The sequence below is a fragment of the Durio zibethinus genome, chromosome 20, assembly GCF_047325235.1.
Source record: "Durio zibethinus cultivar Kanyao isolate XHJ-2024 chromosome 20, ASM4732523v1, whole genome shotgun sequence".
NCBI classification, from domain to species: Eukaryota; Viridiplantae; Streptophyta; class Magnoliopsida; order Malvales; family Malvaceae; genus Durio; species Durio zibethinus.
The window spans coordinates 2,584,054-2,596,452 of record NC_143181.1 but is presented as its reverse complement, the minus strand read 5'-3'; the positions used below and the strand labels follow the sequence as shown (position 1 = coordinate 2,596,452).

The following is a 12,399-nucleotide window of genomic DNA, read 5'->3' as shown; positions in this document are numbered from 1 at the left end:
AATTAAAAATATTATTTTGGTCCAAATTAATCATAAATTTACTTTTGATTTAATAATTAAAAAATAAAAAAAATTAAATTAATAAAAGTAAAATTTTAATTTTTAATATATTTTAGTATAATACGTGAGGATTCACTAATTTTAACAAAATTATTAAAATTTCCAACGGACACATAAGATGATTTATATATATAAAATAATTCCAAATACGTGACAATTCCACTTTTCATTGCCATGGCATTCTCCTTGCCTGCCTACTTCTTTGGCTCGGCCGCCATGGACGTTCTTAATGACTACTATATATAATATGTAAATATATATAAATCTCGCCATTTTACTGTACTTACTATTGACTTATAGTATTCATGATAGGTTAAATGTATCTTGACTTTAGTGTAACACATATATATTTGTTTAAAGCAAGGGACTTGAAATTATATTATCAATTACCCATTCTTTCTGACAAAATTTTCTTCTTTGTCAAAGAAAATTAAATATGGATGTCTTCATCGTTTAATGTTTCAAGGCTATATACACAAAATTATTTTTTTGAGACTTTATAACTCAGTTCTACGAGATGATATCATGGAGATAAAAAATATATATAAATATTGAAATTTAAATTTTATATTTATTAAATGATATATATAACTTTTAATTTTATTATTTATCTGATTACAAAAAATATTATGTGCATAAATTAATTTAAATTCATAATTTTTAAATATCAACTTAAAAAAATTTCAATTAATCTAAAAATAATTAATTTAAATAATATATTTTAAAAATAATTATATAAAACAATTAAATTAATTCTCGATTCAAAATATCATGTGAGAGATTTACATCAATCTTGTCTTTTGGTAATCTATTTAAACTTTTAAAGAATGCAACTAGCAGCTGCAGCAGCAGCAGCACTCTTTGATTATGTAGTTAGATTCAACGGCGGAGAGGGTAGTCAAAGACTAACGGTGCCGACCCTGAATTTTCCCTTTCGCAAGAAAGTTTTGAGTTTGGACCCAAAGTATCTGATTCCACTCTTTTGTTTCGTACAGTTTTGTTTTGTCCTGTAATAAATTCAAAAGACGGTGCCAATCGGCAGCCTAAACCTTTAAAACTTTTATTCATAGACTAGGTGATAGTTGTCAGTAATCAAAGTGATCGGTTGAATGTGCTTGTAATAGTAAAATCAAACAACCAATGAACAGATTCCACATCAAGAAGATAAAATCATGGATTAAGCACTAAAATATGTGGAAATTACACCACTTTTATAAAAAAAAAAGGGTCGAAAATTATAATAAGATGATTAAGATTGACATTTGACCTCAAAAAAGACATAAGCACATAATTATTAAAATCGGATCAAACTTAAAATTATTTAAAATTTCGAATCATTATATTAATGAATCAATTATTAGTTTAATTAAAAAATATTTTAGAAATATAAATATTTTAAAAATTTAAACTTCAAATTTTTAATTAAAATTTTAATTTAATAATTCAATCATAAAATTAATAATTTTAATATATATCATAAAGTACAAATTTTAAAATATAAAATTCATAGAACAATTAATTACTAATTAAAAATAAAATTACTTAACATTTTATTAAAATCATATTTTATATTTTAATAGTTAGAAATAATATTTATATTTTAATAAATAATTATAAATAATTATTATTTATATTTATTAAAATATAAATATTATTTATTAATATATAATAATTAATCTTTATGTAATAAAAAAGAAATATTTATATATAAAATTAATAAAAAGAAAATATTTATATTTATATGAAAATTAGTAAAAAAAAATTAAAATCAAATTTATATTTTTATATGAATGTAGATTTTTTTGTTAATTTTACATATATATTTTCTTTTATTAATTATTTTTTACCATAGTCAAATAATTAATCATTTTTATTAACATTTTATTTTTTATTAATTTTATATATTATTAATTTTATAATTATTTTTAATTATGGTATCAATTAATAAAATTTTTTGTTAGATCATTTTTTTTTTAAATTACTTATTTTTATACATGTATAAGTTTTTTATAATATTATTATACACGTGTCAAAATATGCTAATGTATAATTAATATAAAGATGCAAGGGTTTTGATAGTAAAAATAAGAAATTAAAGGCTTATTTAGATGAAATAGTAATATAATGGTTTAATTAGATTATTTTGACTACTTGAAGGATTTTTTTTATATGTTATCTAAATTTATAAATTTATTAATTGGTATTAAACCAGTTCGATTTAAAAAAATAATTTGATTTATTAGTTTATTATGTAAACCATCAATTCATAATGGTTTAAAGTAGTTTAATTATAAAATTAATTTAATTATAAAATCAAACTGGTTTTAATAATGGTTTACCTAGTCGAACCAGTGGTTCGATTTGGTTATGATAACTATGTATTAACATATTATAGATATTGTATATGTTTAAATGTATTTTTATCGATTATTTTTTAAATCAATTGATCTATAATTAAAATTAGTATTTAAAGGTTGTAGATTTAAAAAAGTTTATATCTTTAATTTTTTTCTTTAGCTAAGTAAATAGTAAAATAAAAAATTTAAGAATAAATTAAAAATTAAAAAAATATATTTTTAAAATCGTTTGAAAGTAAATAAATTCAAATAAAATTTGAAAATATTTTGATGATATTAATTAAAAATAATAGTTAAAACTAATAATATCCAATTTACTATTGCCACTACATGGGAATTGCGTAGACGGAAAGTCGCTCTCCATCGCCATCCACCCATCCACCCACCACCACCGACTTCTCTTCTTTTTCCGACTTAAACTTGTGACCATTTCTTTTTCTTTCTCGCCTTCTCAACTTGGATCCCACTTGCCTCAAAACATTTTCATCCAATAACAAACAAAGTAATATCTAGTTATTTCAGTTAGACAAAAAGCAACTTTTTTTTCCCTTTTCTGAACGAGATTAATTAACAAACATAGCTTATATAAAATTGGAGAGTGATAAATTATTTTGGATGTCGAAAATATAGTTAATTTGATGAGAAAAAAAACATAATTAATTTATTTACAAAGTTTTAAAGTGAGTATTGTGTAAATAAATAAAAATTATTATTTTTATAAAAAATAATAATTTGAAAATAATAAAAAAAAATTATAAATATTAAAATTTAAATTTTAGACTAATGTTATTTTTTAAAAATAATTGTATCAATATAAATTATATATAAAATAAATTATAATTCACAAAAAAAACAAAAACCCTCCCAAAGTTTTGTTTAAAATATACTTGACTCTGTTTGTTTGAAAAATTCCGTCGATATTGATGTCTTTCTAATATATATTGTAACTCAACTTTGTTTAGCATCTCTTATATATATATATATATATATATATATATATATATATTATAACTTAGCTTAAATCTATACTCAAATATCATCCCCACTTTTGTGACATAAATTAATCCTAAATGACATATCATTAGTTTTTGAAAGAGAAGGAAATATATTTTTTAAGAAAAAGAAAGTAAGTGTATTTTCACTAACCTTAGGATTGAAATAATTATTGCTTCGAAGAATAATCTTCATTGAAGGTTTGGCCAACTGCTATATATATGTTAGCTTTCAAATAAATTTGTACATGTGACATATCTCAAACCGGTGAAATTATGGTAAAACTAACTTGCGAGTACTATAATTAATTAAATTTATATTTGACATATTATCAATGTATAAATTTTAAATATTACCAATAAATCAAATGATGTTATTTCGTTAATAAACAAAAATTAACCCTTAAAATAAGTATACAAAAATTAATATTTTTTTTAAAAATTTATTTATTAATAAGATAATATCTTTTTATTTACTTTATTAATAAGATATCATCATTTAGTTTACTGACAATATATAAAATTTATATATTAATATTACATCAAATATAAATCTTAATTAATTTATGAGAATACCATCACGTTAATGATATAAAAACTTTTTTATTTTTTATTTTTTGCGTTTCGGGTAAATTTCCAAACATCCTTTCATGGTTCATTCTCACCAAGAGAAAGCAAGAGGGTCTACTAAATTACTAATACTATATATAAAATTTGTAGACTTTATAATAGAAAGAGGAGGAGATGAAGCTGATGGATTTTGTCGGCCAAATTTGGATTTTTCTTTGAAAGAAGATCAACGTGGCGGCCGTCCCCAGACGACACACTAGCAGCCAAGTGGGAAACTAATGCTTCTTCGCTTTGCATTCCCTTCCCTATCTCTCCCTTCGTATACTATATATCTTTCTCTATTTATATATATAATAGAGAATACAGCTTTTGAAGTAAGGGGTATTCTTTGATTAAAAGTAGCTAGAATCTTCTTCTTCCTCTTCTTGTTTTTGTTATGGGTTACAAGTTGTATAGTCTCTAGAAACTAGGGCAAAATTTTTCATAAAAGGGTTTAGTTTAGTTCTTTTAGGACCCTTATTAATTTAGGTGTAAGTGTTTTTTTTTTCTTTTAATCATGGAAGGTGATTGTTGTTCAACTTCAAGTTCAACAAGCGGAGAGAAGAGGAAGCAAAGGCAACAACAAAAAGAGAAACCATTCAGAGGGATAAGGATGAGGAAGTGGGGGAAGTGGGTGGCTGAAATCAGAGAACCAAACAAGAGGTCTAGGATTTGGCTTGGCTCTTACACCACCCCTATAGCTGCTGCTCGTGCCTATGACACCGCCGTTTTCTACTTGCGTGGCCCCTCTGCTAGGCTCAACTTCCCTGACCTCATATTCCAAGAAGACGACCTTAGTGACATCTCGGCGGCTTCCATACGCAAGAAAGCAACAGAGGTTGGGGCTAAAGTCGACGCTTTACAAACCTCTCTTCATCACCCTTCATCATCAGAATCATCAAACCCTAGTCGAGTTTTACGGAAGCCTGATTTGAACGAGTACCCCGAAAGTTCTGATGAAGATTGAAACGTTGTAAAAGTACTGATGATGATCATAAACTCAAAAAAAGAAACCGAAAATCAACAACTGTCCATAGGCACCACTCTTTTTTTTTTTTCCTTATGTCTTTTGATTCTCATCGAATAGCAAGTGCCAACAGAATAGAATCAATAAAAAAAAAGGATTGATTCTGTTTGATAAGGTTATGTTTTACTTTGGGAATACAAAAGTTAGTTCATGGCTTGTAACTTGTAACATGGACAGTGAATTAGTGATGAACAGGGATGGCTAGCTATATATGGTCAGCTTTGCTTTTTGTTTTGGGTATTTTATACAATATTTCCTTATATTTATATCTGTATTTATGATGAAAAAAGTTAGAGAAATTCAATGAAAGAGAGGGAGGGGGCGTGAGATTAGAGAGGATAGCTATGGAAAAAGAAAAACAATGGCGATGGCCTACAAGCTTGTGCCTCCATATATTTTAATTAGTTGCTAAAACCAAACAAAGTAGATAAGGAGATAAGGGTGATACACTAGAGAGAACCAAGTACGGTACTTGGAAACTTTGCTTGGACACCACAAAAACACAGCCAAATTAGAGAGAAGCCCCACAAAATGAGAGAGATAGAGATTGGTCCTTTGAATCAGCAGGGGAGGTTGTCACCGTCATGAACGGTGGTGGCTTACGAAAGGGTTTGTTTGGTGGAAGTTGATAGGTGACGCAAGGTGGGCGGTAAGTGGGCTTTTCTGTTTCTTTCTTTTTCTTTTTTATATATTAAAGCTAACGTAAGTTGATGCTTGTCTTTGGAGGCTTGATTTTTTTGTTTTGAATTTGAAATGCGGATAGACGAAGGATTAATGGGACCTTGATTTTCTTTTGTATTTAATGAGACCCAACATTTAACATGTTAACCATTGCACGAAACCCTTTTTTTGTTGCTTTAATTTGTTATGGACGGTTGATTTTCTATCTGTTCCTGGTTGTTAAATCCAATCAGAATTTTGCCTTCAGAACGAAATAGGAAAAGGCTAAAAAAAAAAGCAGACAAACAGTTTAATAAGGCTAACATGCCGATGGATCTCTAACCAAAAAAATGGGAAAAAACAATGAAAGCCTATCGTTTAGAAGATGTAAAATGTTTGAATCATGCGGCAAAATTTAGATGAAGTTTTTTAGATGAATTTATAAAGTTTTTTTTATTAAAAATGATTAAATAAAAATTAAAACTAATAAATTGAAAGAACTTATTACATAAATTAAGTATATAAAATTTGAAAAAATTTTAATAAATTTTGATATATATTTTTAGATAAATATTTTTAATAAAAATATTAATGAAATTTTTACTATTGAATAAATATCTATCAAATTTAAATTATAAATAATATTTTTTATCATTTTATATATATTATTAATTATCATATTAAACTCTATCAATTTATTTATTTAAAATTTTTATTAAATCATTTTTAAAAAATTCACAAATTTTACCAAAAAAAACTTCTCATGAAAAATGTTAACCATTGCTTATTAGCAGTGATTAAGGAGTTTCTTTTTTCCATCAGTGATAACATATGGGAGGACATAATTTAGGTCGAGATTTTTAAGTGAAATTTATGAAATATTTTATTAAAATATTAAAATAAAAATTTAAGTTTTATAAAGTTTGATATAATCATTTATAATAAAAAATTCAGCCAAATCTTGGCCTTACCCACGGAAAACCTCTAAACCAGGAATGGGTCAGTCAATGGCAGTAATAGAGTGGCTTGGCACTGGCCGACAACAAATTAATGTTGGTTGATTGAATTGTATGATTGCAAGTTACTCAAAGAGCCTATAAACCGACCAGTAGAACACAAATAAAAGAAGAAATATTGAGACATGTTACCAAACTATTATAAAAATACTCCGCCAGATTGTATGACATAACCAGTATGCATGTTTCTCTTTTCCTCTTTCATTATTATTTTGGCTATTAAAAAAATTACTGTGCCATCGTCTCTTCCAATCGTTCTGATCCATTAGTTTTAAAACTACACGAAGCCACCATAACCAGGTTGTCTATTACAGTTACCAGGTTGTCATCCTCGTACATAACTGACTTCAAACGATACCATTCACCAATCACCACCGAAATCCCAAAGTGGAGACCCTATTTTAAAATTAATCACCAATGAGAGAAACAAAAGTGCACATCATAAGGATATAATTCTTCACCTGTATGATATCATACATGATTATTTTGGTTTAAACACAGCCTTTGCAAATGACATCAGAAAAAGTTTTGTTTATAAGTTAAAATATTTGTATCTACAGAGAAAGGGATAAAATATGATGTCGGTCGGTCCAATGAAATTACAGCCATGAAATTGATAGTTTTATAGAATGTGCATTTAATGCAGACAGAGATGTAGCTGTAAATGAGACAAATTACAAGACGAAAAATTTATAATGCTAGCTTCACCCCACATGCTGCAGATGACAGCTCTTCACTGTCAAAGTTTTGTCATGTTCAAAACATTGTCTTTCAACTGAAATGCATTAGTACACTTTTCTCTTCTTCACAATGAAATGTCGCAGCAGCTGATTAGTTCCGGATGAGGCATGCCAGTGACAGCAACAAGATGGCAATCTAGCGTGATATAAAAATCTTCGGTAGATCGAGGACATTCTCAAGAAAATGACAGATACATATATATGAGAATGCATATATATACCAAAAAGCAAATGGAATCAAACAAAGACAGTAGGTTTTCATAAGCTTTCAGTTCAATCAAAGTAACTATACCATTTGTAATAGGGAATATATAGATATAGTAACAGGTCAAGTATGCCATATAAGAACAAACCACTCAAGATAAGGTCTAGGGTTTTACAACTTAATTTATCACTTTTCCCATGAGCAATTCAAGTTTTTCCACCTTTTTAAGAGATGTGGAGAGAAGTTAAATGACATTGTTCCATGAAGATGAAATGTGTAGAATCAACAAGGCAGTAGAGACATGGACTACAGAGTAAAGTTGGACAGAAAAGAGGCTAAAAGGGTGAGTATTAATTTCTATCATACTACGCTTAGCATGGAATGCATGCATATTATATATATGATATAGAGGGAAAAGAATAATCAATTGTTTAAGCAAATGGAAAAGACCTCAAAGCAGATAATGGATCGAACCAAGGATGCTATTAGAACTAGATTGTATAGGCTTAATAGGATTGATGTGGATGTTACTAATAAGGATCTTTGTGATGTGTGAAGCTTTAATATTACTAGGTTAGAATAGGCTGATATCTTGAATAGAGTGATAATTAATTTATTTTTTGATTACTTGTAAAGTTGTGAATTATTATTTACTGTAACATTTCACTGCTAACTTGGATAAATGAAATTCAGATTTATCCAAAAAAAAAAAAGAAATGTATAACTGATACATGATTCAAAAAATATTACACAATTTTGGCATCATGTAACACCAGTAACAGCAGAGATGCCAGCAAATAGTCAAGTTGGTTGAATTTATGTTAAGTCGAGTTAAAAATCTTATTAAAGGAGACTCTATCAACATCAAGCCACGTGTATGAGAAGCAGACAAATTACGAGAAGAATTTCTCTTGTCTATTAGCTTTCCAACGTTGTCATGACCAAGAGAAAATTCATATCCACAGCAGCAACTATAATTTCACCCCACTGGCAACCAAAAACAAAAGAACAAGTGGAATTAGACAAGTGCTGGGTTTATTTCATTTGCAACGAATCTGCGAGCCCAATCTGAACAAAGTTTTGGGCTTTTCAGATTCTTATTAATTGGTAAGTAAGCCCAATAACCACACTTTCTTTGTGGTCCTGCATAGGCCTGTCTTTCTTTGGGTCTTTTTATGGGGTCCAAAATCTTTTTGCTTCAAACGTAAAAAAAAAAAAAAGATGATCGAGCTTTTTTATAACATAAAGTTTTGGAGAATTGTTTAATTCACTCTATTTCAAAAACAAAAAAATCAGCCACTTTATTTGTTTACATACATAAATCAAAGAATGATTTGGCATCATTAATACATTCACCTTTACCCACATTAGAATAAATTTTTTGAAATGTTGGGAGGAAGGAAGAGGTAGATTATTGAAATTTGCCTTATAATTAACTATGAAAAAACCTAACAAAGCAATTCCACAATTAGTGAAGAACAATAAAACCCTTTTGATTTAATTAAAAAAAATGGGGGTTCATATGGTACTAACAGCCATGTATTTAGAATAGGAGTGAATTCTTTTTTGGTTTCATATATACTTAACTCTCCTAATGATGTACCATGCATTTACAATGCCACTATCATCTAACTAATCACCTACCAAAGCAGCAGCTGGAGATTTATTAATTAATGTTATTACTTTGATAATTGCTAACCTTTTGTGAGGAACTGCTTATCCACTTCTTTATTTATTGCTTGATAACCTTGTTATGCTATTGACTTCCATCCTCAACTGAAAATTTTAGCACAGTCAATAACATTTAAGATTGAAAGTTTACAAGTGAATCTTCAGCGTTTTTGCTTAATGGTTAATAAAGTTTAAGAAGATATGTAAGTTGTGAATTCGAATCCCACCATTACTATCTTATCTCCTATCCAATGGACAAAAAAAAAAGTTTACAAATGAAAATTTTAAGATTAAAACTTAATTTATAATTCAAATTTCGTTAATTCATATAACCATATTTAAAAAGTAACATTTAGCAAATTTATAATTCAAATTGTAATACTTACAATATTTTTATTTTATCTTTATTTTATCATCTCCTTTAAACATATATAAGAGAAGAATAAAGTTTTGGAGAGTAGGAAGAAAAAGCAAAGAAAGAATATAAAGCAAAGGAAAGGAGGGGAAGGAAAAGTTTATGCAGTGAGGGTCTTTCAGTGCCATCATTTCAAATTAATTTTGCTAGGACTGTCATCCATTTTCTTAATTTCAACTCTATTGGAACCAAATTCGTTTTCCTGTATATTTGCACCCACTTTCGCTTACACGACATGACAATTTCTCACCATGCTATCATGTTCCTTACCTATTCTTTTTTCTTTTCCCTTTTTTTCACTACTCTTTCTCCATTAAAAAAAAGGGGTAAAGGGGAAACCAAAAAAGAAAAAGCAATCAGAATTACACTGTAGAACCCAAAGTCATGATCCTATAAGTTTATATATAAAGAGATACCCCATCTCTAAATCTAGTTGGGAATATTTTCGTTCTAAACAATGATGCGTTGCTCTGCCCACATTTTCACTTTATTTGGAGTTGGGTCAGTAAAATAAACAGTACCATTCCATCCCTTTCTATGAATTTCCAAGCTGAAAAGGTTTCCAAGAAAAATGAAAACTAATAGAATAGAAGTGTAAAGTCATTTGCAAAAGTGGGTGAACGTGACACGTCTTCTACATTTCAATTTTTTTGTGATTCTAATTGCTGCCACATGTCATGACTTGTCCTCCTACCGACATACCATTAGCCTATGGACCGCCCGTTTAGATTGATTATGAACTGCCCAAGCACAAATTTATCAACTTTCCTAGTCTCATTCTTTCCTATGCATAGATATCTATGCATGCTAGACTTTCAGCTTTATGTTTGATTGTTCTGAAGTACTCTACTATGATGGATTATGTGGGTTTAAATTTTGCATTTTCATGAGATATGCTCTTGATATTTTGTAACAGTAAGAAGCATGAAAGGTTAAAACTATCCCATGCGTTTAAGGGTAAACATTAAGATTTGTTTGAGTGGGATTTGAAAGAACCCATAAGGTCATTGGGCAGGCCACAAGCCTAAAGGCATGTACAGTTGAATGCTTGAAAAAAATTAGAAAACAATCGACCCCTCCTTCAAATAGAATCTTGAATAATTTACAAATATAGGCGAGGTAAGTCTTTTAAAATTGACACGAAGGCTTGTACTAATCTTTTAAAATTTTTTTCTTTGTAGATATGAAGAATTCTAATACAAAGAGAGCGAGATTTAATTTTAAACCCCAAACCTTCCTAATTAGTAGAAGAAACAAGTGAAGTTCTGGTTTTTATAACTTTTTATGTAGATAATATTGGAAACATTGCAAAATACGAAGTCCAACTAAAGAAAGTAATCAGTTATATACTCATATTTTGTTATCAACCTATATGATAATAGGAATCTTGTATGCATGATAGTATGATACAATATAGTTTATACAATCTAACAGCTGAATCATCAATTCTTTTGCTTTTTCATTAATTCTTCACCCTTGATCTCAATTTTTTTTTCATATGATCACAAAAGAGTTATAGTAACTAAATTAGATGCAAGTAGTGCAAGTGTTTAAAATTTTCAGTTCACTGTGAAGGACTCTAGGTGAAAAGGAGAGGGATAAACGTTAGGGTTTCTAAAGCAACGTACAGCATGGTTTAGTCATGTATATGATCATATAACTTACTTTTATGATGATGGAATTGGGTCCATAGACACGTGCAAATGATGGCCTTGTCTTTCTAATGATGGATTCTTTCCCACCGCTTCTTCCACTGTGTGGGATCCACCCCCATATATCATGTCAATTCTCCTTCATAATGCCCTCTTTTTCTTTGACCCACGCATACATTCACAAAATACCCCCCCCCCCCCCCGGCTCATTTTATGACTATCCAAAAATTATGAAAAAAAAATGTGTAAAATAAAAACATTCCCCATGATCAATTTTTACTGTCCGTTCATTCACAACAAGTCTCCTACGTTCTGATAAGCATTTTCCATATTTGGAATTTTTCCCCACTCAGCTTGCATGTCATTTGGTGATTGGGTCATCCAACACTTATTCTCAAATAAGACAAAGAACTTTGCTACATTTGGAGCCTGCAATTGCCTAGTCTTTGTTGGTTGTTTTAGGGATCCAAAATGTAAAATTCTAGGCACCCGATTCATCGCTGCTTTTGTTGAATCGATCATTGCAAAAGCCCCACTTTCATTTTCCTAGTACCTAACCAATTCATTATCAACCATTAATTCAACATAATATCTGATCCATGATTAGGCACAGAACAAATTCACTAATCTCATTTTACCCTCCAAAATTTGTATGATGTGATAAATTAATGATATGCAGACAAAATCATTGTTGAAGAATATATTATTATATAGAGACATGTTTACGCAATTTTGCTGCTTGATCACAGGGGTTCTCAAAAAAAGTTATTACTATTTTATTTGATACCCTTTTATATTAATTTTAGTATATAGTTTTTCTTGAACAAGAACACATTTAAGTTCAACATTTGAAAATTCAAGTTACTGTTTGCCTATAAAAGGAGCAGAGAAAATGTGAACAGCAAACGAGAGAAAAGCAAGGTAATCAGCCTGACATGTGATATATAATGCAAAACAAAATGAGATTAGGTGCAGGATCATGGCTGCCTATGTAA

At 28.8% G+C, this 12,399-nt stretch overlaps 1 protein-coding gene across 1 annotated transcript; it reads left to right on the top strand.

The window, feature by feature from the left end:
• Positions 1-4,243: 4,243 nt before the first annotated feature.
• Positions 4,244-5,263, top strand: LOC111314857 (ethylene-responsive transcription factor RAP2-1-like). Its single transcript, XM_022916475.2, has one exon. It carries the CDS (start codon positions 4,536-4,538, stop codon positions 4,983-4,985), a length of 450 nt encoding a protein of 149 aa, XP_022772210.1. The 5' UTR covers positions 4,244-4,535; the 3' UTR covers positions 4,986-5,263.
• The last annotated feature ends 7,136 nt before the right edge of the window (positions 5,264-12,399 follow it).

Bases quoted from the DNA above. Each gene is read 5' to 3' on its own strand.
- LOC111314857 (XM_022916475.2), top strand. From the start codon at position 4,536: ATGGAAGGTGATTGTTGTTCAACTTCAAGTTCAACAAGCGGAGAGAAG.